General features: G+C 52.3%; 1 protein-coding gene across 5 annotated transcripts in view; it reads right to left on the reverse strand.

Annotated features, from left to right (window-relative positions):
- The window catches only part of CNGB1 (cyclic nucleotide gated channel subunit beta 1), a 104,033-nt gene that overhangs the window by 68,357 nt on the left and 9,711 nt on the right, over window positions 1-25,965 (reverse strand). For 2 of the 5 annotated variants that reach the window (XM_045383057.3, XM_045383054.3), the window contains exons 1-13: window positions 21,004-21,072; window positions 17,143-17,309; window positions 14,512-14,569; window positions 14,153-14,225; window positions 13,031-13,121; window positions 12,899-12,929; window positions 12,624-12,669; window positions 10,892-10,967; window positions 10,541-10,589; window positions 9,947-10,124; window positions 8,441-8,516; window positions 7,317-7,353; window positions 265-424 (exon numbers count right to left, since the gene is read on the reverse strand). In XM_045383057.3, the coding sequence (XP_045238992.2) occupies window positions 265-424; window positions 7,317-7,353; window positions 8,441-8,516; window positions 9,947-10,124; window positions 10,541-10,589; window positions 10,892-10,967; window positions 12,624-12,669; window positions 12,899-12,929; window positions 13,031-13,121; window positions 14,153-14,225; window positions 14,512-14,569; window positions 17,143-17,301 (1,034 nt within the window). In that variant the 5' untranslated portion in view covers window positions 17,302-17,309; window positions 21,004-21,072. Of the gene's footprint in view, window positions 1-264; window positions 425-5,203; window positions 5,288-7,316; window positions 7,354-8,440; window positions 8,517-9,946; window positions 10,125-10,540; window positions 10,590-10,891; window positions 10,968-12,623; window positions 12,670-12,898; window positions 12,930-13,030; window positions 13,122-14,152; window positions 14,226-14,511; window positions 14,570-17,142; window positions 17,310-21,003; window positions 21,073-25,965 lie in introns of those variants that run through there. The other 3 variants (XM_015443253.3, XM_045383055.3, XM_074027132.1) reach the window with 3 other exon arrangements.

Below are 25,965 nucleotides of genomic sequence, written 5' to 3' on the forward strand. Positions count from 1 at the left end.
ATAGGTACGTGTGCTATGCTACCTTCTGTACAGAAAGAAAAAAGGAGGGAGATGTTAGCTTGCATATGCCCAGACTGTCTCTAGAGAGGCACATAAGAACCTGGTAGCCATTATACCCATGGGAGGAGGATGGCTGTATGAAGGCAGGGGGAAGCAGGTTTGGTTCCTGCTCTGTGCCTTTTTATACCTTTGGGATAAGGTACTGCATGTTTGGTACCTTCTCAAACAATAACTAATCTTTTAGGGTCTTCTCAGACTCCCCACCTCGGCATCTTTTCCACGGCTTTGTTCTCCTCTTCATAAGCTGGAACCACCTCTGTACCCTGCGAGCTGGCACTGACATCCTGGTGGGCATCCTCCCAGTGCGGTTCAACCTCTTCTAGGACGAGGTCAGGCTCCACCTGCCCTCCAGGAAGGATGCTGACTGCAGGGAACACAGGAAGAGCCATTTATGGGATGTGCAGGGGAGTGGGCTTGGGCCTCCGAGTCCCAGGGACCCCGCAGGGAGCCCTGGCTGTGGCCAGCAGTGCCTCAGTGCTTAGTCAGGCAGTGGGGAAATGGCACTTTCCATTTTCAGCGGGACCAGATTGGTGTTCCGGTGATGGGCTGGAGCCTGCGCTCATTCACTCTGTCTCCATCATCTTCCCCCCTTTTCCTCTTGAGACAGAGCTTTGATTATGGTTGAACCTGTTTCTCACTGGGGCCTCCTTCTTAAAGGTTTGTGCAGAGGCAGAAACAATGTTTCCAGTCACAGCATCACAGGGATGCTAAAAGGCCCAGGTTCAGGGTCCACCTGGCCACGTCCAGGTGCAGGTAGCCTGGATTGTCCTGAGGGATGCAGAGAGAGCTTCCTGCTCTGTAGATGTCACCCCCTGGTGACAGCAAGCCCATATGCTCAGCATTTGCTTCTGAGAGTCCTTCCCTCCCTCCTGGGTCTAGAGGCTCCACCCTCCAGGGAAACTCCACTTCCTCATGGGGGTGGTCCCGCCTTCAGATGGGAGTCTAATTTTCAACATTTCTTCATCTATCCTGGTCCTTGACAACGAAAACACCCTGGGCCTGTGAGCTTGGCAGATGCTCAAAGGGAGTGCAGAGCAGTCCATCAGGAACCTACGTCTATCCCCAGGCTGGTGTCAGCGACAAAGGACAACGCCTGGACGCCAGGTGTCCCCCAAAAGCTCCAGGGATCTTGGTGGCCCTCAGCCAAACATAAATTAGTAATAGTGGCTTTTTTGTGGTTGAGACAGGGTCTTGCTCTGTCGCTCAGGCTGGAGTGCATGAGTGCAATTATGGCTCACTGCAGCCTCGACCTCCTGGGCTTTAGCATTCCTCCCACCTCAGCCTTCTGAGTAACTAGGACTACAGGCATGCACCACCATACCCGGGTAGTAGTAACGATGACTTTAAATGGAAGCTGGCCTCAAGTCTTATCCTGAGACTTTGGCTGTTATTGTTCATAATGTTGCATAACAATAATAGTAAGAGCAGCTGCATTTTTTAGCACTTCCTATGTGCCAGGACCTGTGCTGAGTGATTTACGTGGAATAACTCGATTAGTCCTCACATCAACATTTCGAGATTATAATTAGCATCCCCATTTCATTTTCCCTCGTTTATATTTTTCTCCCCATTTTACAGATGAGCAAACTGAGACAGAGATAAACACCTTATTTTATGGGGTGCTTCCTATTGCCAGGCACGTAGCTCCCCACTTCTAGGTACAGATATTAGCCCTCTCTCACAGATGAGGTGCTGCCTGCCCTCTAGGGAAGCCCCAAGCGCATCCCGAACTAGCTGTTTCCAGGTTGCTTCCGGCTCCTCTGGCCCTGCAAATGCCACTGGGGTTTGGTCAGGGAGGCTCCTCCAAATGTGACCCTGAATCCGGTGGTGGGACGCGTTGTCCAGGTCAGTCTATGCTGCTGTCCAGCAATGGTGCAGTGTCTCCACTCTAAGCAGCCCCTTGGGGTGCCAGTTCCTGCCTGGGCATAGCGGGGAACATGCAGGGAACAGAACATCTTGCCTGACAGCACGTGAGCTTTCACAGCAGCCCCAAAGGGCAGGAACGGCACTTTCCCCCTTTTAAAGAGAGCCAGCTCAGAGAGGCTGAGTGTCTTGTCCCAGGCTACACAGGAAGGTGGAGGCAGAGCCAGGTGCCCTGACTCCCGTTTTCCCAGTGCACTATCCCAGGTGACAAATGTGTCCTATGAGTGCCTCATGGCATCAGCGGCCACTCCTTAAGGGGTGCCGTCCTTAAGAATTGATGCCGTCCTTGCTTCCACCATGCCTTTCCTTTCCATTAACCTTTTCTTTTTAGGTCCTATTTAGTGCATGGGTGTTTTATAAGCATTTCTTTTTTTTTTTTTTTTTTTTTTTTTTTGAGACAGAGTCTCGCTGTGACACCCAGGCTTGAGCGCAGTGGTGCGATCTCGGCTCACTGCAACCTCCACCTCCCGTTCAAGCGATTCTTATGCCTCAGCCTCCTGAGTAGCTGGGATTACGGGCTCTTGTAACCACATCTGGCTAATTTTTGTATTTTTAGTAGAGACAGGGTTTCACCATATTGGCCAGACTGGTCTCGAACTCCTGACCTCAGGTGATCCACCCACGTTGACCTCCCAAAGTGCTGGGATTACAGGCAAGAGCCACTGTGCTCGGCCTCATTTCCTCCTTTCATCTCTGCAGCAGGCCTGCAAGACGTGTCCTATACTGTTCCCATTTTACAGCTAAAGATTCTGCAGCTCTGAGAGGAGGACAGTACCCAAGATTACCAATCTGGAAGGGGAGGGAGGGGGTATGCTGCTACACAGCCCCCAGGGCAGGCCCCCAGGAGGCCTGGTGCAGGAGCTCCTGGCCCACCCCTGGAACTCTGACCACTCCTCTCTACAGGTGTCTGAGTCATAGCTCGCCCAGCTTCTCTGCGGCCCTACCGAGGTGTTCAGGAGCTATGAGTGCTACAGTTCCCATAGAAACTGCCACTCCACCCTGGCATGCCACCTCTTGGTCAGTGGCCTCTCTGCCCTCAGGGCCGTCAAATGAGGTTCTGACCCTGGCCGGTGAAAGTCAACAGTCTTGGTCGGACTCAGTGGCTCACGCCTGTAATCCCAGCACTTTGGGAGGCTGAGACGGGCAGATCATGAGGTCGAGAGATCAAGACCATCCTGGCCAACACGGTGAAATCCCTTCTCTACTAAAAATGCAAAAATTAGCCGGGCGTTGTGGCATGCGCCTGTAGTCCTAGCTACTCGGGAGGCTGAGGCAGGAGCATTGCTTGAACCCGGGAGGTGGAGGTTGCAGTGAGCCGAGATCGCACCACTGCACTCCAGCCTGGTGACAGAGCAAGACTCCATCTCAAAAAAAAAAAAAAGAACGAAAGTCAACAGCTTCATGTGGGAAGGAGCGCCTGCTTCCAGGATCAGCAGGCAGGAACCTGAGCACATGAATTCTAGGCTAAGGCACCCACCTGGACCCCTGGGTCTCTGTCAAAGCCTGAGCCCTAACTCCAAACCTCCACCCTTTCTGGCAGGCCTGGGTCATGATACCTCCTTCCTCTGCCTCTCCCTGGCCCAGGCTCACATCTCCTCCCACCTGGCCCCAAAGCACTAACCTCTCACTGGGTGTTTCTCAAAGTATGGTCCCAGCCTCTCCCCGTCATCAGAATCATCTGAGAAAGCAGGTGCTTCTCAATAAAGCAGATTCTTCCATAAACATTACTTGGTCATGAAAGAGGAGAGGAGAGGAGAGGGGAGGGAAGGGGAGGGGAGGAGAGGGGAGGGGAGGAGAGGGGAGGGGAGGGGAGGGGAGGGGAGGGGAGGGGAGGGAAAAAAACAGAACCAGATACCCAGTTCCCAGTACTCTTGAATCACAAAGTCTGGGGTAAGACGTTCTTCATAGTTGGCCCCAGGTGCCTTGGAAGGGTCCCTGCTTTGATTGCTTTCCCTGTCTTCAAAGCTTGTTCAGCCTCAGAGTAATCTTTCTGAAGTTACTCCCCTGCTCAATCACCTTCAATGGCTCCCCATTGCCTACAGCCTAGTCTCCTAGAGTCAGGCTCCAACTTCTCTAGTTTTATCTTCTGCATTAAGGATGCTGGGCTCCACATTAGCTGAAGTCCCACTACTCTCCTGTATACCACACTTTATTTCCTCTACTGGGATTGCCCCACCTCATCACCAGTTTGAGACCTCAGGGATCTCGAATCCAAAGACCTGCCCAGCCAGTGTGGTGATGTATACAAATGAAGGGGCAGGTGCCACCTGCCTTCAGGTGCCAGCAGCTGCCCAGACTGTCCTCACAAGCACCGTGTGGGCCCATTACAGCCAGGTCTACCCAGTTTTCGAGAGAAGCCGGATTTTTTCATGTAAAGCTACCTGATTTTTAAATGTTGGCAATCAATTCTAATTTTTAAAATCACTCCATGGCCCAAACAGACACGTGTGGGCCAGCTGGGAGCCAGGACCCCCGGCTCAGGACCCCTGGCTAATTCCTCCCCTCCTGCAACTCAATACCCCAAGCCCAGGGCTATTCAGTCCACCCACTTTTAAAATCTAAACCCTTCTTTTAGCTTTATCCTAAGCAATAATATCATGCAATCACAGGTTTGATGTGCTCATTTACGCTCTTTTAATGTTAATGAAAACATTTGTTGCTGCTCACTGGCGTCCCCAAGCCTTGGAAGGAGAGAGTGTGGCCAGGCCTAGGGAGAACCTCTTCTGGAAAAAACTGTATCTTGTCGAGGTGCTGACTGTGCCAGGTACCACACTGGGAGCTGTGCACGCATCCTCTTAAAGAGATGCTCAATACTGAGTCATCCATCCATGGGGCTTTCTAATTTATTAATTAAAAAAAGGTTTTTTAGAGACAGGGTCTCAGTGTGTTGCCCACGGTGGTCTCGAACTTCCGGGCTCAAGCAATCCTCCTGCCTCAGCCTCCCAAAGTGCTGGGATTACAGGCGTGAGCCACCACACCCGGCTATGGGGCTTTTCCACAGCCCTCTGGGGGTAAGTCCTGCTGTCTAGCCTAAATCTTGCAGGCTGCGCATGGCTGGCCTTCCCCTTGTTCTGGTCTGGGAGGCTCTGGGGCTGGTGCAGGTGACGCTGGCTCCCCTTGTCCTGCCTGGGAGTGTGTGGACAGGGAGGGGTTCGCTGTTCAAATAGGGTGGGGTGTCAGTGGCCACCTCCCCCCGGAAGGTCTTCTCTTCAGGGCATCCTTCTTTCCTTCCATCCGTGTGTCCATCTGAGCTCTCCCAGATTCCCTTCTCCCTTATTTCAGAGACCTCCAGCTCCCATCACCCCTGAAACAAAGGAGAAGACAGGGTGGGTGGCTGGGTGGACAGGCAGAAGGAGTGAGTGAGTGAGTGAGTGAGTGGATGAGTGAATGAATGGGGAGGGTAGGGGACAGATAACCCCCAGCCCCTCAGAGTCTCCCCATGACATGGGACGTGAGTGGAATAGTGTCTCCCAAAAAGATAATTCCGAGTCCTAACCCCATTACCTGTGAATGTGACCTTATTTGGAAATAGCTTCTTTGCAGGTGTGATTAAGTTAAGGATCTCAAAGTGAGATCATCCCGGATTTAGGGTGGGCCCTAAATCCAATGACTGATGTCCTTTTAAAAGAACGGAGAGGGAGGCTTGACACACACAGACACAGAGGTAAAGGCTGTGTAGAGACGGAGGCAGGGACTGGAGGACAGCCAGAAGCCAAGGTTCGCCAAGGACCACGAGTGGCCAGCAGGAGCAAGGAGAGCGGCACGGGCATGTCTCGCTCAGAGTCCCAGGAGGAGCCGACCCTGCCAAAGCCTTGACCCTGGACTTCTGGCTCCTGCACTGTGGGAGAATCAGTGTCTGTTGTTCTAAGCTGCCCAGTGTGTGCACATCTGTTATGGCAGCCCTAGAAAAGGAAACCAAGCCAGCTCCCCACCCTGTCCCCATGAGCCTGCCCACATGGCCACCCAGCATCCACCCATAACCCACATGCTCCAGACATTGCAGGGAGGCCCTGGCCACAGCTGGCGGAGAATCCCGCCTCCTTCCAGAGGGGAAGAGAAGAGGGTTCTGGTTCCTCAGATGCAGACCCTCTGGAGGCTCTCTGCCCCCAAGGAAATGTTTTTAGTTCCTTTAAGCGGAGGCTGCCAGGCCAGGTGGACTCGATTTGCTCTGTGACCTTGGGCAGGTGCTTTTGGTTCTCTGAGCTCTGCCCCCTGCGTGCCCCAACAGCCATGAGGGTCTCTGCTCTGTTGCCCCAGGTTGGCCACGAGCTTTCATGAAAGACTGCGTATGCCCTGCTTTGAGACAGGCCAGCTCTCCTCATGTCATCGCCATGATTACCATCAACCCTAACGCCCCCCATGCCTCTCCATCAGACCTGAGCTCCACAGTGCACTGGCCAGTGTGTGCTCCAGGCCACAGCGGCCACCCCCAGCTTCAGGGCACTCATGGAGACCACCATCGGCATAGTGGGGCTGGGGCTGGACACAGCCTTGCAGACACAGGGCAGAACTCAGAGCCCTGGGACACCCTGAGGCCTGTGGTTGAAGGGCTTGTGTCCAGGATGGAACAGGGGACGCCACCACCCACAGCCCCTGAGCTCTGCTCACAACTAGAACCCATCACAGGCCTGGCACATAGTAGGCTATCCTTAACTATGTACTGAATGAATGAATGGATGGATGGATGAATGAATGCCTGTTCACCGCATGCCTCTCTGGAGGCCATGAAGTGAAGAAAGAACAGATCCTGCCTCCAGCCCCTTCCTGGTCTCAGTCCTCTGTCCCCGATTCCTGGCTCGGGACTGGTCTCAGTCCTCTGTCCCCAATTCCTGGCTCAGGGCTGGGATAAAGGGCATCACATGCCTCCCCAACCCAGCCGCAGGTGACAGGGACCCCTCCAGCTCAAGGGAGCTGGAGGCTGTGGGGCCTGATTCCTCCAGTGAGACCCCCACCCCTCTCCATTCAGCTTGGCCAAACCCATTTGCCCAGCTGCCAGGGGATGGGAGCTCTCTGGGCATTACCAGCAGGAAGGAGAGCTCATCTGACTTAGCCCTGGGACTGTTTGCTCCGGAGAGAAGCTGGACATCAGGCTCCCGGGGCCTCCAGCCACCATCTGGCTCTGGGCCAGGCTCTGGCTACCTGGCCAGGCTGAACAGAGGTAGGGCCTGCAGAGCACAGGGCTCTCTCAGCTCCAGCTCAGGAGACCCTAACTGCCCCCTGTGTGAGTCCAGGTCTGGCCAGGGACAGCCCCCTTGCCCACATACAGTCAGACCCAAGGACACCAAGCAACCCTTCCTAATATGCACATGGGGACCCAGTAATGTGTCACTTACTGGTCTGCACATCACATATCCCAGGGGAGTCAGGCTCCTGCATGGAGAGAGAAAAAAGGGAAAATCCTGCCATGGCCTCTTCACCAGCCTCCCCGTTTCGGCCACCCCTTCCAGCACATGACCTTGACCCACGTCTCCAGGCCTTAGTTGTCCCACGGGATGGAGAAGACAGTCCCTCTGTGCCCAGGGCCAGTGAAGGATTTGAGGTGGGGGGAGGGGGCTTTGAGAGCTCGAGCCTTGGCTCAAGTGAATCAAGGTGAGGGCGACCCCAGACAGCCACAGCAGCGGGCACCTGCTCAGAAGAGCCAGGCCGAGCCCTTCAGTGACACAAAGACCCAGGACCTGGCCAGGCCTTCCTGTCTCTGGGGCCTAGACAGCTTTGTTTACAGAACCGTTTACCTCCATTCTCACAGCCCTGGGTATGAAAATGCAGGTAAAGAGTTCTGTAAACAACTGACCATTGGTCAGCTGGGACAACTGAGGTTCTGAGAGGGGCCAGGGCTGAGGCCACACAGCCAGGAGAGAGATTAGGCTTCCCACTTCCCAGTTCCAGGTGCTTCTATAAAGACGTTCAATTGCACCCAAGAAAAAAGGGCCAGGTTCCTGGTTCATGAGGAAGGAGAGGAACGGGTGAAGGGGTGCATGAGTGCTCTCCCTGGCCACTCATGTTGGAGCCCTAGGCTATCAGGAGTGCACATAGGGCCTGCCGGCTCCTGTGAGCCTTACTTCTTCCCAGAATCTGCGTATCTCCGGACCTTTGCAAATGCTTGGAGGCCACCTCCACTGGGAAGCCTTCCTTGATGCTCCCAGGAGGCTCCATTTCTGTGCCCCATGTCCTCTCTGCTCCCCCATGGAAGGACCTCCCCCACTGACTGTGAACCCCTGGCAGGAGGGGCTGGGCCACCACGTCTCAGGCCTGTGGCCACTGTGCCTCAGAGCGGGTGGAATGAGCGTGGGCCATGCAGACAGGAAGGCTGGGGGAGCTGGGCTCCTACCCAGGGTCCCTTCTTCCTGCTGTGCCTTCACACCCCAGGGACACAGGCCAACCATCCTGCTCCTTACCCGAGTTCCCAAGACCCCTCCTACCACCACCAAGGCCCCCACTTCATGCGCCCAGCACTGACCTGTTCCCCTATCTTCCCATGTAGCACTGGCTGCGGCAAAGCCATCTCCAGCCTGTGCAGGACCCACGCCACCAGTCTGCGGGTGGAAGAGAGTGTGCTGTGTCCAGGTGGGAAGGGTCGTGGGGAAACTGAGGCCAAAGTCAACTCATTCACAAGGCAGAAAACAGGCCTGCCAAAAGGCAGAGCTTGCCAGGAGCCAGAGCCCAGGTTTCCAACCTGAAAACCATTTCCCCCGCCCTCCACCCTCCCTAAGTGAGCTTCTGGCTACTGTTCAGGCCCCAGCAGGTAGCTCAGGCTCCGCCAACCCTCCCACCCATCCCCGGAAGGGAGTGCATTTTGGGCATCTCACACATGGAAAGTGGCAACACCTGTCCTGATTTCCTTCCCTCCTTCCTTCCTTCCCTTCTCTTTTTCTTCCTTCTTTCTTTCTTGACTTGGTGGCCCAGGCTGGTGTGATCATAGCTCACTCCCATCTCAGCCTCCTGAGCAGCTGGGACTACAGGCACATGCCATCATGCCCGGCTGTTTTTTGTTTTTGTTTTTGTTTTTGTTTTAATTTTTTTAGAGATGGAGTCTTGCTATGTTGCCCAGGCTGGTCTCAAACTCCTGCTCCCACAGCTTCCCAAAGTACTCAGATTACAGGCATGAGCCACTGCACCCAGCCTGTATCCCATTTTAAATACGTGTATCCTCTGGCCCAGGAACTCCATTTCCACTGATTTATCCTCCAGATTTACTTGTGTGTGAACCCAGTGATGCATGCACGGGCTATTGATTGTGGCAAAAGAGTGAAAACAAATGTAAATGTCCACTGAGTAGTTAAATAAAAACTGGTGCATCCATTTAATGCAGCTGTCAAAGAAAGAATGCAGTAAGATCTGTGTGGATAAAACAGCTTCTAAGACACATTTTTCAAGTTAAGAAAAAAAAGAAGCAAGCCAGACGGGGTGGCTCATGCCTGTAATCTCAGCACTTTGGGAGGCCGAGGTGGTCAGACTGCTTGAGGTCCGGAGTTCTAGACCAGCCTGGCCAACACAGTGAAACCCCCATCTCTACTAAAAATACAAAAGTTAGCCGGGCGTGGTGGCCTGCACCTGTAATCCCAGCTACTCAGGAGGCTGAGGCAGGAGAATCGCTTGAACCTGGGAGGCAGAAGTTGCAGTGAGCCGAGATTGTGCCACTGCATTCCAGCCTGGGAGACAGAGCAAGACTCTGTCTCAAAAAAAAAAAGTAAAGTGCAGAAGAGTAGGTATAGTTTGCTCCTGTCAGGTGTGTGTTGAAGAAAAAAGAAAAAAAAAAAAAAAAAAAACACGTACCCAACGCTTGAAAGCTTGGACATGCATAGAAACGTGGGAAAGGGCACGAAGCTGATGTGGCTGCCTTGGGAAGGGGTCTGCACACATCCAGTAGAATTTTCTTCCAGGTTTCCTGGAGGTTAGGTGTTGGGCAGGGACTAGGTACTCATCCTGCTCCCTGGTGGGAGGCGCAGCATTGAGGGTGGCTCACCTGGCAGTGTCCCTGGGTGGTGGCAGGGAGGAGGCCTGGGCCTGGGAGCTAGGCTGGGGCTCTGGAGCTGGCACCTCCTTGGGTTCCTCCTTGGGCTGCAGGGGGATGGCAGTGGGCAGGGGGGCGCTCTCCCGGGCCTGCAGCTTGGGCCCTGTTTCCTGGGGGCGTCCTGGAGGCACTAAACAGCGGGGAAAGCAGGAGCTAGAGACGCCGTCCCTTGAGGGCTTCCTCCAACCCCTCAAGGGCACAGGGGCCAGATTCAGGCACTAACAGGACTGAATGGGGAGCCCTTTGGGACCACTTCACCCATTCCTATCCTCAAACAGACCAGACAGACAAGGGAACTGAGGCCCAGGGAGGGGAAGGGACTTATCCAAGACCCACACGTCTCTTCCAGGACTCTGGCTTCCCAGTCTGGACTGGGGAGGGGATTCTGGTGTCGCCTACAGCAGCCTGCTCCTGGCAAGCCCTGAACCCCATCCTAGTCTGGGTGGAGGCTAAGGGCCTCCAGGGGATTCTCCAGGGCCCAGTTGACCCCCGAGCCCAGCCCGTGACCATCCCAGGCAGCCCCCTCCTGAGCTCCCCTCCCTGTACCTGGGTCCGAGGCAACACCTGTAGCAACTGCAGGCTCATCTCTCCAGACCTGGGTGACAAACAGGGCACAATGTCATGGGCCATAGCAAGCTCTGTGCACTTCCCCAACCCCCACTACCAGCTGTGCACTGGCCCAAGGCTGGTGAGTGGGGGGCTTGGGGGGTCTCTCCTTCTGAATCCCCGCCACCTCTCGCAGTCACTCCTCCCCATCAAGGACTCTCCAAGGGGGGCATCGCCCTCTCCTGAGTTCTAGGGGGGTGGGGACAGCCTGCTGGAGGAGGCAGGCCCTCCTGGGGCCCCAGAAACCCCCCCCATATACTCAACTCCCTGCCCCTCCCTTCCTTGGCTCACCTCAGAGGATCTGGGGGGCTGAGGAAGCACTCTCTCCAGATTCTGCTCCAGCCACAGGAGCAGCCGTGACCCGGGCCTGCAGAGGGGCCAGTGGTCAGCAGAGCGCCCTGAGGGAACAGGTCAGTGCACTACCTAACAGCCCACCGCGGGGCCCGCCCCGGACCAGCCCTTCCATGGCCTCCACCACTGCTCTGCGTAGTGGCGGCCTTGTCCTGGAAACTCTCAAAGGGCCCCAAGGCGGTGGGGAAATCCTGCCAGACTCCAATTCTGAGCCAGGGCTGGACCAGGCTCTGGAACCACAGCCGTGGCTTCCTGAGGCATCAGAGGAGAGGCAAGAGCCGCTTGAGGACCTGAGTGCAGCCCTGGGGGCTCCCTGTGCTGGAACAGACAGGGCTGGCTGGCTGCACGGGAGTGTGACCTGTGCCATCACACAAGGCCTTAGACTTAGAAGGACCTGGTTTTGGTTTCATACTCTGCTGTCACAGTCTGAAAACATTTTTTAAAAAATTTTAAGGGGCCTGCATTTGCATTTGCCTGGGGCCCCGCAAATTAATTATGTGGCTGGTCCTAAGGTCAAGCATTGGATCCCAAATCCATCTGGCCTCTGGGAAGCCCCACTCTCTTCAGGGAGGCACCATGTTCCCAGGACAACCGGTTCCCCCAAGTATGGCCCAAAAGAAGGCTGGTGAGTCCTCTAGGTGCCCTCATCCTAAATTGCTTTCATGGTCTCAGGAATCAGCAGCGCACGTCTCAGAAGGAAGTAGGGGACCAAAAGACACAGAGAGCAAGCTGCAGCAAGGAATGAATGAATGAATGAATGAATGAATGAATGAATGAAGTGTGTGATTATATACAAGTATGTTCATTCATGCATGCATTTGTCCTGTGTGTGCTGAGTCCTCACTCTGGTAGGTGCTGTGCCGGGCACCAAGGGTTCAGTAGTGACCAGGACAAAAGCCCCTGCCCTCAAGGAGCCAGCAGTCTAATGAATGAATGAGTGAAGGAATGAATGAATGGGGTGAATGGGGTGAATGGAGATGAATGCATGTCTCTGGATTTCCAGCAGAAATTACAAACTGGGAGCTTCAAGCTTACTTTGGAAGTCTACAGTGTCCTGAAAACTTCTTGATTAAAATTTGAGGGTTTTACATAAAAAGCTAGATTTCTAGCTTCTCTTGAAAACCTGGAGGACCTGGCCACACAGGGCCTAAACACCTGCAAGGAAGAGGCAGTTGAAACTGAGCAGGGCCCCTTCTCGGAGCTCCCTGGCTCCCCTCTTTGCCAGAGTCCCCCCGCCAGCCTGCCACCCTTACTGATGGGGCAGCCACCCCTCCCTGAGTCAGCTCTGAGAGGTCAGACACTGAGGCCAGCCTGGGCACCCTGATGTCCCCCACAGTGAGCCAAGCCCTGCTTCCAGGCTCCACACGGAGCCTACTTACATGAAGCCCACCTGTGAGGAGCTCATCCCTGCCCCTCCCCATTCTCAGAGGGTGGCCCCACCCAGGGGCCTCTCAGTCATCCCTGGGTGCACCCAGGGACCTTCTGCCACAAACCATGAGCAGCACACGGTCCACTGTCCCCATTCTATGGCTGGAAACAGGCATAGAGGAGACGGGAGGCACATCCAAGGTCATACCCTGAGGTGGTAACAGACCCTGCTCCTGAACCCAAGGCCCTGTTACTCCTACCACATACATACAGATGACAGTGACACTCAGGGACAGGGACTCACCTCATGTATTGGGCCTTGAGGGCCTCATTGGGTTCATCTGTGCACCCTGCAGGGTCAGAAAATACAGAAAGGCAGTCAGTAGCAGACCTGCCCCAGCCCCCTGGGCAGCCTGGAGTGGGCACCGAGAGCCCAACTCAATCCCAGGCTCGAACTCAGGGTCGATCAGATGAGAAGATCTGGCCTGGGCAGAGGCTCCCAAGGGGCAGGGCCCATCCCAGCAACCCCTCAGCCCCTCAGCCCTGCCGCTGAAAAGCTATCCTGCCGCTTGGTCTTACCTGTGTCCCCAGTGCTGCCGTGCCCCAGGATCTGCCAGGGACAGATAGATAGACATGGGCGGGGAGCCCAAGGGCAGCCTCCCCACAGCCCCTCTCCGACCCAGCCCCTTCAGCCTCCAGCCCCAGCAGTACCTGAGCCGGCTCCTCTGTGACGCTATGGACAGGCTGTGGGATCACCTTCTCCACGCCCTTCATGAGCCAGGTCAGCACCCTGCGGCTGGGACTGCGATGGACAGAGACACCAGCCTGCCGCCAACTTCCCCTAGCTCAATGAGGCCCTCGAGGCCCAAGACACTAGGTGAGTCCCCGTCCCTGAGTGTCACTGTCATCTGTATGTGTGTGGTGTGGTTATTGGAAAGTACCTACATGTACCACTGGCCCAAGGCAAGTCCAGTGTCCGAAAGAACTTGGCTTGAATCCTAAACCACTGTCTCCCCACTGGGAGATTCAGACCCATCTCCTCCCCAAGAAACTCCATGTGCTTCTCTGGAAAATGGGGGATGCTGCTGCTTCGTGAGGCCAGGCAGACCGGGTGCCATTCGGAGTCCACCCCCATGGATGCTTAGGACAGAGCAGCTGACTTTCCTCTCCTCCTGCCTCCCACTGTCCTGCTCTGAGCACACATCATGCTCCCAAAGGGCCAAGGTTTGCTGCCGGTGTAATGCTGTGGCAGAGGCTGAGCAGCCTAAATGTGAAGGTCACAGCCTCCCTGCCTGAGGCCAGCCCAGCCCCAGCCATGCTCAGGCCCCAAGCACCATGGTGTGAAATGTCTGAACCAACTGGGAGATTCCATGCAAAAGCCTGGATTTCTGGCTTCTCTGGGAAAAGCAGAAGTTCTGACCCATTGGGCCTGCATCTCACCCGAGCACTGAGAAACATCCGGCCCCCTGTACAGGGGCGCTCACTAGGCAGCTCTGACCCACTGTTTCTTTTGGTCACATTGCCCTGCCCTCAAGGAGCCAGCAGTCTAATGAATGAATGAGTGAAGGAATGAATGAATGGGGTGAATGGAGATGAATGCATGACTGGATTTCCAGCAGAAATTACAAACTGGGAGCTTCAGGCTTACTGTGGGAGAGCCCACCATCCACCTGAAGCTCACTTCAGCCAATTCCCAGGATGTCCCAGGGCTTTCCCCAGAATGACAGCAGAGCTGAGGGCAGTACTCATCCACCCCCCATCCCTAGGGCTCCCTAGCTAGGAGGGGAGTCGGGGGCAGGTTGGCCCTGGAGAGAGGGGAGGGTGGTAAAGTACCTGTTCATTTCAGAACTCTCAGCACCCTGGGCCTGGAGGGATATGGCAGAAGTAAGGGCAGCCTCCTTGGTCTCTGGAAAAGAATCTCTCATCCTTCAGATCTAGGGCCTCAGAGAGGCCCATTTCTACCCTGCTTGGGGAGATCAAGTCAGGGAAGCAGAGAGAGCCCCCAAGGGGTCAGAAAGCCAGGCTCCAGCTCAGATCAACTGAAGTCTCTGGGAGCCCACCCTTAGCTTCTCTGAGCCTCAGTTTCCTTATCTGCGAAATGGGTCTGCCAACCTCGTGGGCTCTGCGAGGCTCCAGGGGGAGAATGCCGGCCCTCCCGCCCTGCCAGCCTGGGCTTCCGCACTCTCACTCACCCTGAGGACTTGGGTCCGCCACAGCCACTTCCTCCTCCTTGAGTGACTCTTCGGGGGGCTAGAGGGTTCGAACACGGCCAGGTAAGCCCTAGGTGAGACCAGCCTGGTTTGGACAGGGGCAGCCCCTGATTCTCCCTCAAGGGATCCCTGCCCCACAAAAGACCCGAACAGCTCTTTCCTCAGCATCGTCTCTGTAAATCCTGGTGGCCTTACCTTCCACCTGGGATACTCCCTTCCTCCTAGCCCCAGGGACCCCTCATCTGGGGCTGGGGGCCCTCACAGCCCCCAAGGTCCAAGGTGGCCTCCCAGCCTCCCAGGCCTAAAATATCCCCAGGAGGCTGCCCCACTTTAGTGGCCTGAGAGGGGAGAGGACCATTTAGAGATAGTTATGAAGTCTTGAGGCAGGCTGAGGGGAAGAGGGAGATGGAAGGAGTCCACGCCCCTCATCCCCCACCAGGGCGCTCCCTCTCCTTCTGGCCCAAACTTTCCATTCCTCCCTAGTAGCCAGCTGGAGTTTGGCCTCTGCTATCTGCCTTTCACCTGCCTCTGCAGCTACACCTCCTGCTACGACATGCACATATGTGTATGTACAAACAAACATACATGCACACACATACACACAAATGTGTGCATACTCACTCTCATTCACATACATACATGAACAGACATACAATATGAGCGTATGTACACATACATATGCATACATACAGTGACACACAAATATCAACATGCATATATACACACATGTGCAGACACAAAAATAAGTGCATGTGCACACATGTACAGGCAAAACCATATGTACATATACATGTGTATGTACATATGCATACATGCCCCAACACACATATATGTGCATACAGTCATATGCAAACGTGCATATACACACATGCATGCATACAGATACACACATGCATATGCCTACCGGTGTAGAGACACACAACATGCACATATGCATAGGTACATTGCATATGATTACAAGTGCAGAAATATGTGTATACACACATATGCTCAGTCACACACTTGCATATTTGCAAATACACACAAGCATGTGCATATGGATATGCACATACACACAGATTTCTGCATCTAAACATACATGAACATCCATGCACAGACACAAAATGTGTATATATACACATGTGGAGACAACTATGTGTATATACACATACACATGACACAGTCACAGACACACAAACATGCATACACATAGAAATACATGAGTACACTAACATAGTCAGAAATATGTAGACACATACACATACACACTAGCATGTCACACAAACACATGGAACCACATACTAATACATGTGCACATAAACATATGTGCAAACACATACACATGCATTCATGTACATATATGCTCACATACATTGTCATGCACACCCAATTTGCAAATACATATGTGCAGACACAGACATACCAAGAGCACACTACACATATATGACATATACGTGTATATACATGCAACATATACACATGCATACACACACGCTATACCTGTTTCCTAAACACACCCTGCCCTTCTCTAGTAACAGCCTTTCCTCTGCCAGGAATGCCCAGCATCACCATCTCCCTGGGTTAAAATTCTGCTCCATCCTCTGCGTCTAAAAAGCTCTCCCCCATCAGCCACCAATCTCCAAAGTGAAGATGACTGTCCCTCTTCTGAGCTCCCACTGTTTGATCTGACACACTTTTCTGGCTCCCCAAGAAGGGGAGAGCTGAGGCCAATGTTGGGGCTCACCACATTCCCTCCTCCCCACCTGTGTCTCTTGGCAGAATGAACTGGCTGGGCTCTTGTCTGCTGACCCCCCGGGGCAAGGCCTATTCATCTTTATGCTTTCAGCACTGACCACAGGGCCTGGCATCAATTAGAAGCTCAATCACATCTGTCGAATTGAGCTGCTGAATTAGTTGTCATCCACCTCCTGAATGGATGGGTTGCAGAGGAAAAGTTCTGGAGAAATACTCCACAGTGTGGCCTATGGATCCATGCCAGTCTGCAAATTGTTAATGGTCCATGACGATTAAGCAGTTTGCACCAGAATGTTTATCAATGCACTGCTTCCTTCATTGAGAAAGTCTTGGTACAAAATAAATAGCAACTAAACTAATCGGTGTACTTAGCTACAGAGTAGATTTACATTCTGGTACAAACTGCTTAACCATCATGGACTAGTAATAAACAGTTCATGGACTGGCTCCTGTGAGTAGCTCTGTTCTGAACTCCAGAGGTTAGCAAAATACGGCCTGTGGGCCAAATCTAGGCTATTGCTCGTTTTTATAAATAAAATTGTATTGGAACCCAGCTATGCTCATTCATTCATGCACTACCTATAACTGTTTTCACACTATAATCGCAGAATTGAGTAATTAACAGACATAGCATCACCCACAAAGCCTAAAATATTTACTATCTAGCCTTTTACAGAAAATATTAGTCTTGGGCCAGCCCTATCCACTGTCTGAACCTGAGTTTTCTCATTTGAACAAGTGTGGGACCCTGTGACCCTCACTTTTCCTTCTGATGCTAACCTTTTCCACTGTAGAAGGTCCCTGGAGAGCAGGTGGCCCAAACTGGGAAGACCCTGAGCAGCAAGGCCGGCCTGCCCCTCCTCCCCCTCCACCTCTCACCATGGACTCGGACTCTGTCTCAGCCTCCTCAGGGTTTGGCTCTGGTTCCACCTCTGCCTCCAGCTCTGGCTCTGGTTCCACTTTCTCTTCCTCCTGCATCTTGGTCTTCCGAGGGGTTCCTGGGGGCTGAGGCAGCACCCTCTGGACCCAGCCCAACATCCTGACACCTGTAGGAGACAGTGTCCTTAGCCCTCCCTGGAGCACTCACAGTTGCTCCCGCCACTTATGGACCACTCTTGTGAGTTGTACATTTCCTTTTCCTTCATCAACTTTAAAAATATTTCGACTGTGTGCGGTGGCTCACACCTGTAATCCCAGCAATGTGGGAGGCTGAGGTGGACCGATTGCTTGAACCCAGGAGTTTGAGATCAGCCTGGGCAAGATAGCGAGACCCTCGTCTCTACAAAATATTTTTTAAATTAGCCAGGTGTAGTGGCTCACTCCTGTAGTCCCAGCTACTCAGGAGGCTGAGGTGAGAGGATCATTTGAGCCTAGGAGGTCGAGGCAGCAGTGAGTCATAATGCACCACTGTACTCCAGCCTGCGCAACAGAGTGAGACCCGTCTCAAAAAATATATAATATATATACACACATATATATTTGATATACATATACACAGATATATGTGTGCATATATATTTCTGCAATTTTATCTCTAGGTATTTACCTTATAGAATTACTCAAGGCCATAAATATATGTGTACAAAGAAGCTGGTTGTTATAGCAAAAATGAAAAACACCCAAATATTCATCAAGAGGCGATTGGTTATTGGAAAGTACTTACATGTACCTAAATGTTCATCTGTAAGAGAGGCATGTATTAAGTAAGTTACACTATATCCAATAATGGACTATTACGGGGGCATTAAAAAGAAAGAAGCAGTCTAACCGAGCTAGCAAGAAGATGTGCCTGCTCTGAAGTCAAGTCATGAGCAGATCACTTAATGTCTCTGTGCCTCAGTTTGCTTGTCGGTAAAATAGGGATATTAATAGTACCTACCTCATGGGTTAATTGTGAGGATAAAATGAATTGATAAGTGTAACATACTTAGGCCAAGCGCAGTGGCTCACGCCTATAATCCCAGCACTTTGGGAGGCCGAAGTGGGCGGATCACTTGTGGCCAGGAGTTCCAGACCAGCTTAGCCAACATGGGGAAGCCTCATGTCTACTAAAAATACAAAAATTAGTTGGGCATGATGGCGGGCACCTGTAATCCCAGCTACTCAGTAGGCGGAGGCACAAGAATCACTTGAACCCAGGAGGTGGAGGTTGCAGTGAGCCAAGATCGTGCCACTGCACTCCAGCCCGGGTGACAGAGTGAGATCCTGTCTCAATAATAATAATAATAATAATAAGTGGAACATACTCAGAACAGTGATTGGCACATGCCAAGGGCTTAATAAATGTTGGCTATGACTATTACATGGTATCAAATGAAAACATTAATTGTGTAATATGCATGTACTGCATAATTTCATAAGTAAAAATATTCATTATGAGTAATACATGAGTGGAAAATCTGTTTTAAGATAAAATTAACCTATGTTCATCATTTTTAAAATTTTTAAGGTAAAATGGGCTGGGTGCAGTGGCTTATGCCTGTGATCCCAGCACTTTGGCAGGCCAAGATGAGAGGATCACTTGAGCTCAGGAGCTCAAGACCACCGTGGGCAACATAGCAAGACCCTATCTCTATTTAAAAAAAGAAAAAAAATCTTGCTGTGGTGGTGTGCACCTGTAGTCCCAGCTACTCAGGAGGCTGAGGCAGGGGGTCGAGGCTTCAGTGACCATGCCACTGCACTTCTGCCTGGGTGACAAAGCAAGATCCTGTCTCAAAAAAAAAAAGAAAAAAAAAAGTGGGCCTGGCATGGTGGCTCACTCCTGTAATCCCAGAACTTTGGGAGGCCAAGGCAGGCAGATCACCTGAGGTCAGGAGTTTGAGACCAGCCTAGTCAACATGGTGAAACCCAATCTCCACTAAAAATACAAAAATTAGCTGGGTACAGTGGTGCGTGCCTGTAATCCCAGCTACTCCGGAGGCTGAGGCAGGAGAATCGCTTGAACCCGGGAGGTAGAGGTTGCAGTGAGCAGAGATTGCGCCACTGCACTCCAGCCTGGGTGACAGAGTGAGACTCCTCCAAAAAAAGAAAAAGGTTGGGCGTGGTGACACACACCTGTAATCCCAGCACTTTAGGAGACTGAGGCAGGCGGATGGCTTGAGCTCAGGAGTTCAAGACCAGCCTGGGCAACATGATGAAATCCTGTCTCTACCAAAAATACAAAAAGTTAGCCCAGCATGGTGGCACACGCCTGTAGTACCAGTTACTCAGGAGGCTGAGGCACGAGAATCACTGGAGCCCAAAAACTGGAGGTTGCAGTCAGCCAAGATCTCGCCATTGCACTCCAGCCTGGCCGACAGAGTGAGACCCTGTCTCAAAAATAAAATAAAATGCTTATAGTGCTATATTTTAAAAAAAGAAAGAAAAAGATAAAACGCCAGGTAAGCCTTTTTTCATGGTTTACTGTGTTATTTCAGTCCTACCTTATACAGGTTGTTTCTGGTTGATTTCTCTTTGGGGAATGGGGAGCCCCAGCCCTTATGACTGAACCCCTGCAGGATGGCCTGGCCAGTGGGCAGTGTGCAGGTCAGTGTGTGCTAACTCCTAGCCCTAGATGTGCTCTTGTCCCACATGAGTGTGCCCCACCCCTCTCCCAGCCATGGGCAACCCAGGCTTTGGCAGAGTGTCTGTATGCCCCTTTCTGCCAGGGACCCTGGCCCCAGCTGAAGAGGGCAGCCCAGGCCAAGCCCAGCTCCCCAGAGCCCGCGGCTATGCTGCCTGCGCTCTACTTACAGCCCTGACCTCTGTTCCCGCTCTGGCATCAGCAGCGCAGCCTCTCCCATGAGAGGCTGTGGTGGGAACAGAGCTCTAAGTGTCAGATCCCTGGCTGAGCCTCCCAAAAAGTGAACTTGGGGCAGACATGACCCCTCCGGTCTTCCATTTCCCTGAAGGTGGGGGCGCAGACACAATATTTTCCCAAGTCTGGACTGCCAGAGCTCACACGTTGGGATGGCAGATTTCACTGACCCCAGCCAGCCACAGGCAGCCCCGAGAGCCAGGGCTGAGCTAAGTGCATTCTACTCACGATCATACTCATCCTCGCTCTCACCACCACGCCCCACCCCTGCACTCAGTAAAATAAGAATTTTCATTATGCAGCACAGAAAGGTCAACAGAATCGCCTGAAGCAGCACAGCCAGCAGTGGCCAAGCTGAGTTTACACTCAGGTCTGCCCGATTCCAGCTGCCCCACATCTATTCCCAGGTGGTCGTGGCGTTTGCCGAGTGTTGGCCTCCTCTGCGGGCCAGGCCTGTAGACCCTTCCCAGCAGGCAGCAATTGTGGCTTGCATTTCTAAACCTTCTGGAAATGACTAAGGAAGCCTCCCTGATCCCCCATTTTTCTTTTTCCTCCTAAATGAGAATTTTTACAGGTCCCTCCCATCTTTCTCCCGTGTCCCTGCTGACCGCACTTTGATGAGGGAGGCTCAGGAGGGAAGGGGGCCCACGAGTGGCAGCTTGGGGAGCTATGGTGTTGCACCACCAGTATTTCCAGAATCTTCTGGAGAGCTGATGAAAATACAGATTCCTAGGTCCCTCAAGCCCTCCTGGGGGACCTAGGAATTTGCATTGCACAAGCTGTCCTGAAAATTCTGCTGCACGCTAAAGTCTGAGCTCCACCAGAGAGAGGGAAGCCGCAGGTTTCCCACCATGCCAGTTTGGTCCTGCCTAAATGCCTTTCTAGAGGGAGAACATGGGGATCCCCTCGGGGTCCCACCGAGCCTCCCCCTCATCCTGAGTTACCTGCTCAGATGCCAACCGCCAGCCAGGAATTGCCTTCTCGCTGCCACTAGTAGCTGGCCCCTCAGACACAAGGAAGATTAATTGGCAGTAGCTGGGCCGTGTGCAAAGGATTAGCGGGCGCTGAATGGGGGCAGGGGAGAAAAGAGGCTGTTGATGCCCAGGAAACCAGCAGCACCCTCCAACTCCCAGGGTCCAGCAAGGATGTGGGCCCCAGGGAAGGGCCCCTGCATGGCCCAGGTTTGGAGCACCATGGGTTGCCAGGGGACCTGCCCGGGTTACCAGGGGCCTGGCTTCCCACACACCTTGGCCAAGACACAGAGTGGCTGATGGGAGAATAACAGCTTGGAGTTCCCATGTGATGCCTGGAGACTCTTCAAGGTGGCAGGGGCTTGTCAGCTTCCACTCAGCCGTGGCAAGAGGCGTATCCCAACTCTCCAGTCCCCAGGCCAGGACGCAGGCAGATTCTTTCTGGCTCCCCTGCCTTGGGCTCTGCCAGAAAGGCTGTGTCCCAGGGCTAGGCCTTGAGGATGAATCCAAGGCCTGGCAGATGACTGAGGCATCTGACCTGCACTGTGAACTGAGGCTGGACACCAGAAGGGATACAGAGATCTAGGAGGAGAGGGCACAAGGGGACAGGGCCCAAGGAAGAGGGGCTCAGTGTGGAGGCTCTGAGGGATATTTGGCAAAGGCACAGGACTTGATTTAATTACCTGAACCATTTCTAGAGTTCCTCCTTTCCTTTCTTTCTTCTTCTTTTTTTTTTTTTTTTTTTTTTTTTTTTTGAGACGGAGTCTCGCTCTGTCGCCCAGGCTGGAGTGCAGTGGCCGGATCTCAGCTCACTGCAAGCTCCGCCTCCCGGGTTCATGCCATTCTCCTGCCTCAGCCTCCCCAGTAGCTGGGACTACAGGCGCCCGCCACCTCGCCCGGCTAGTTTTTTGTATTTTTTTAGTAGAGACGGGGTTTCACCGTGTTAGCCAGGATGGTCTCGATCTCCCGACCTCGTGATCTGCCCGTCTCAGCCTCCCAAAGTGCGGGGATTACAGGCGTGAGCCACCGCGCCCGGCCTCTTCTTCTTCTTCTTCTTTTTTTTTTTTTTTAAGCCACGGTCTCTCTCTGTCACTCAGGCTAAGTGCAGTGGTGGGATCATGGCTCATTGCAGTCTCAACGTCTCAGGCTTAAGTGATCCTCCCATCTCAGCCTCCTGAGTAGCAGACGACTCATGTGTGCTGCCATGCCAGGCTAATTTCTATTTTTTTTAGAGACAAGGGTCTCGCTATGTTGCCCAGGCTGGTCTCAAACTCCTGAATGCAAGCAATCCTCCTGCCTCAGCCTCTCATAGTATTGGGATTACAGATGTGAGCCACTGCACCTGGCCTAGAGCTCTTCCTTTGTGCCTGGCAGTGTGTCAGCCTTGGCACACTGAGCAAGACAGACATAGGCTCTGTCCTCATGGAGCTTACATTCCAATGGAGGAGATTACTGACAAATAAAGAATATTGCAAATTATGCTAAGTGCCATAAAAGAAACAGGGCAGAAGCGTGTGTTGTGGAGCGCAGTGGGGGTAGGTAGGCAGGCCCCTATGATGAGGTAGATGTATATTTGAGCTGAGACATGAAAAGCAAGAAAGACTCAGCTGTGAAAAGAGCTGGGTGAATGGTGCTCCAGACCAGGGACACTGCAACGAGAAAGGTTCTGAGGCTGGAATGAGCCTTGAGGAGCAGAATGGGGCCCTGGGAGCCTGGAGCTTAGTGGGTGCAGGAGAGAGTGGTGGGAGATGAGGTTGACAGAGGGCAGGGGCAGATGTTGTGAGGCCTATAGGCCACAGGAAGGAGTGTAGTTTTAAATGATGGTTTTGAACAGGGGCTGGGCATGATCTGTGTGGCTCCATGTAGCAGACAAGCATGGAAACAGAAAACTGGTCATGAGGCTGCAGAGGGACAAGCCGATTGGCGACTGGATGAACCCTGACTTCCCCTCCAGTGCTGGGCTTCAAGACCTCTGATAATGCAACCTCCACAAGGCAAGTGATGCAAAAGAAACTTCTTTCTGCCAGGAAGGCCAGACCCCAGTGGTAAAGCTCAAGGTACTCCCTGACCCTTCCCTACAAATATGCCAGGCTGCAAGGGTCAGAGCTCCTTCCCAGGGAACAGCAGCAAGCCCTTCTGCTCTGCCTGGGCCTGCGAGTAGCACAGGTGACATTCGCCCTTGCCTGCAGCCTGACGGGAGGGATGATGGGGCTTCAACTATGCTGGTGGGAGTACAGATAGGAGAAGGGAAAGGGGAGGAAAAAGGGGGGCATGGAGGGGCTCACCCAGGGCAACTGGGTGGCTGGTTTAGTGGGTGAACCAGTAAACCACCCCAGGCTGGTTTACACATGTACTGAAAAGAAGCAGCCTGGGGCTGGAAGTTTGGAGGAAGAATTTTGGGGGGAAAATAATGAGCACTACTTTGTTAAGATGTCTGAGAGAGGCTGGGTGCAGTGACTCATGCCTATAATCCTAGTACTTTGGTAGGCCGAGGCAGGTGGATCACCTGAGGTCACGAGTTCGAGATCAGCCTGGCCAACATGGCAAAACTCTATCTCTACTAAAAATACTAAAATTAGTCAGGCATGGTAGCAGGTGCCTATAATCCCAGCTACTCTGGAGGCTGTGGCAGGAGAATCGCCTGAACCTGGTGGGTGGAGGTTGCAGTGAGCCAAGATCACACCACTGCACTCCAGCCTAAGGAAAAAAAAAAAAAATGTCTGAGAGATATCCAGGTTGAAATGTGACTGTGTGTGTGTGTGACTGTGTGTGTGTGACTTAGGGAGAGGTCTACTGGAGATAGAAATTTTGGAGGCCTCAGCCTGCAGATGATGCTTAAAGCCACAGGACTGACTGATATCACCTAGGAAACCCAAGGAAACAAAGGGGACCAGAGGTGGCACCTGGAACACTTGGGCTCACTCAGAGGATGCAAAAAGAGCAGGAGCTGGTAAAGGAGCCTTAAGGAGCTGCCAGGGATGGGGATGGAGAAGCAGAAGCATGGGGTGAGGTGAAAGCCAAGAGCAGTGGCTGTGTTGGAGTGAGGCAGTTATCCGAGGGGCCACTGTCTGAGCTGAGACTTGAAATGCGTCTCTGGGATTGGGCAACTTAGCAGCAGTTGGAGAACCTGCAGAGTGGGAAGGAGGGAAAGTTAGATGGGCCTGAGTGAAGAGAAATGGGATCTAGGGTGGGGAAAATGAGCAAAACACAGCCACACAGAGTGGCTAAAGTTTGGATGAATCTCATGTGCATATATGTGGAGGGAAAGAAGCCAGATTCAAAAGAAGACCCCGGTGATCCATGCATACAAAGTTTCCAAAAGGCAAAATTAGCCTGTCCTGTCTATGGCTACAAACATAAGTACATTTGCAGTGTCTGGTTTTCTAGAAAGCCTAGAGTTGTTAAATAAAGTTTTCTACAGCTGCCCATAAATAAAAGTACTACAAGGAGGGACAGTGGTTCCCTCTTGCTGGGTTGGGGATTGTGATTGGGAAGGCATATGTGGAAGCTTCTAGGGACTGGCAGGGCCAATGTCTTGCTTTCTTTTACTAAATTGGCTGGAATCTATTTTTCAGAACAACCTTATGGGAATATATATGCCATAAAATTCACCCATGTTAAGTATACAATTCAATGACTTTTATATTACTTATTATTTATTTATTTATTTATTTATTTAAGACAGGGTCTCACTCTATCACCCAGGCTGGAGTGCAGTGGCGTGATCATAGCTCACCACAGGCTCAACCTTCTTAGCTGAAGTGATTCTCCCACCTCCGCCTCCCAAGTAGCTGTGACCACAGGCACACGCCACCAGGCCCAGCTAATTTTTGTATTTTTTGTAGAGACAGGGTTTTGCCATGTTTCCCAGGCTGGTCTCGAACTCCCAGGCTCAAGCAATTCACCCACTTGGGCTTCCCAGAGGGCTGGAATTACAGGCATGAGCCACCACCCCCGCCTAACTCAATGATTTTTAACAAATTGACTGAACTGTGCAACTCTCACCACATCTGGTTTTAGAACATTCCCATTGCCCCAGTAAGACCCCTCATGCCAGATGGTAACCACTCTTCATTCGTATACCCCAGTCCCAGGCAACCACACATCTGCTTTCTGTGTCTATAGATTTGTCTTTCCTGGACATTTTATATAAATGGGTCATACAATATGTGGGTTTTCACATCTGACTTCTTTGATGTAGCATAAAGTTTTTGAGGTTCATCCACCTCGTAGCATGTATCAGAACTTCATTTCTTTTCATTACTCAAGAGTATTTCATGGTATAGACGCACCACAGTTTATCCACTCATCAGTGGACACAGGTTGTTTCCACTTTTTGGCTGTACATCATGTTGCTATGAACATATGAACATTTGTGTGCAAGTCTCTGTGGAGATATATACCTTTTTTTTTTTTTTTTTTTTTTTTTGAGACAGAGTCTCTTGCCCAGACTGGAGTGCAATGGCGCAATCTCGGCTCAGTGCAAGCTCCGCCTCCCGGGTTCACGCCATTCTCCTGCCTCAGCCTCCTGAGTAGCTGGGATTATAGGCACCGCCACCACGCCCGACTAATTTTTGTATTTTTAGTAGAGGCAGGGTTTCACCATGTTGTCCAGGCTGGTCTCAAACTCCCAACCTCAAGTGATCTGCCCGCCTCAGCCTCCCAAAGTTCTGGGATTGCAGGTGTGAGCCACCGTGCCTTACAATATACTTTCATTTCTCTTAGGAAGCCTTCTGGGGTAGAGTCTTCCAGATGACCCAATCATATGGTACATTTGTTTCACTTTTTAAGAAACTGCTAAACTGTTTTAAAAGTAGTACTCCATGTCTTGCCCAGGATGGGTAGTAGTTATACGGGGTCTCATTTTGTAAATTATTAGTTACATTAGATATTTATGCACTTTCTGTATTTCTTCTATTTGATAACTTTAAAAGA

Source organism: Macaca fascicularis, chromosome 20 (genome assembly GCF_037993035.2).
Source record: "Macaca fascicularis isolate 582-1 chromosome 20, T2T-MFA8v1.1".
In the NCBI taxonomy this organism is placed as follows: Eukaryota; Metazoa; Chordata; class Mammalia; order Primates; family Cercopithecidae; genus Macaca; species Macaca fascicularis.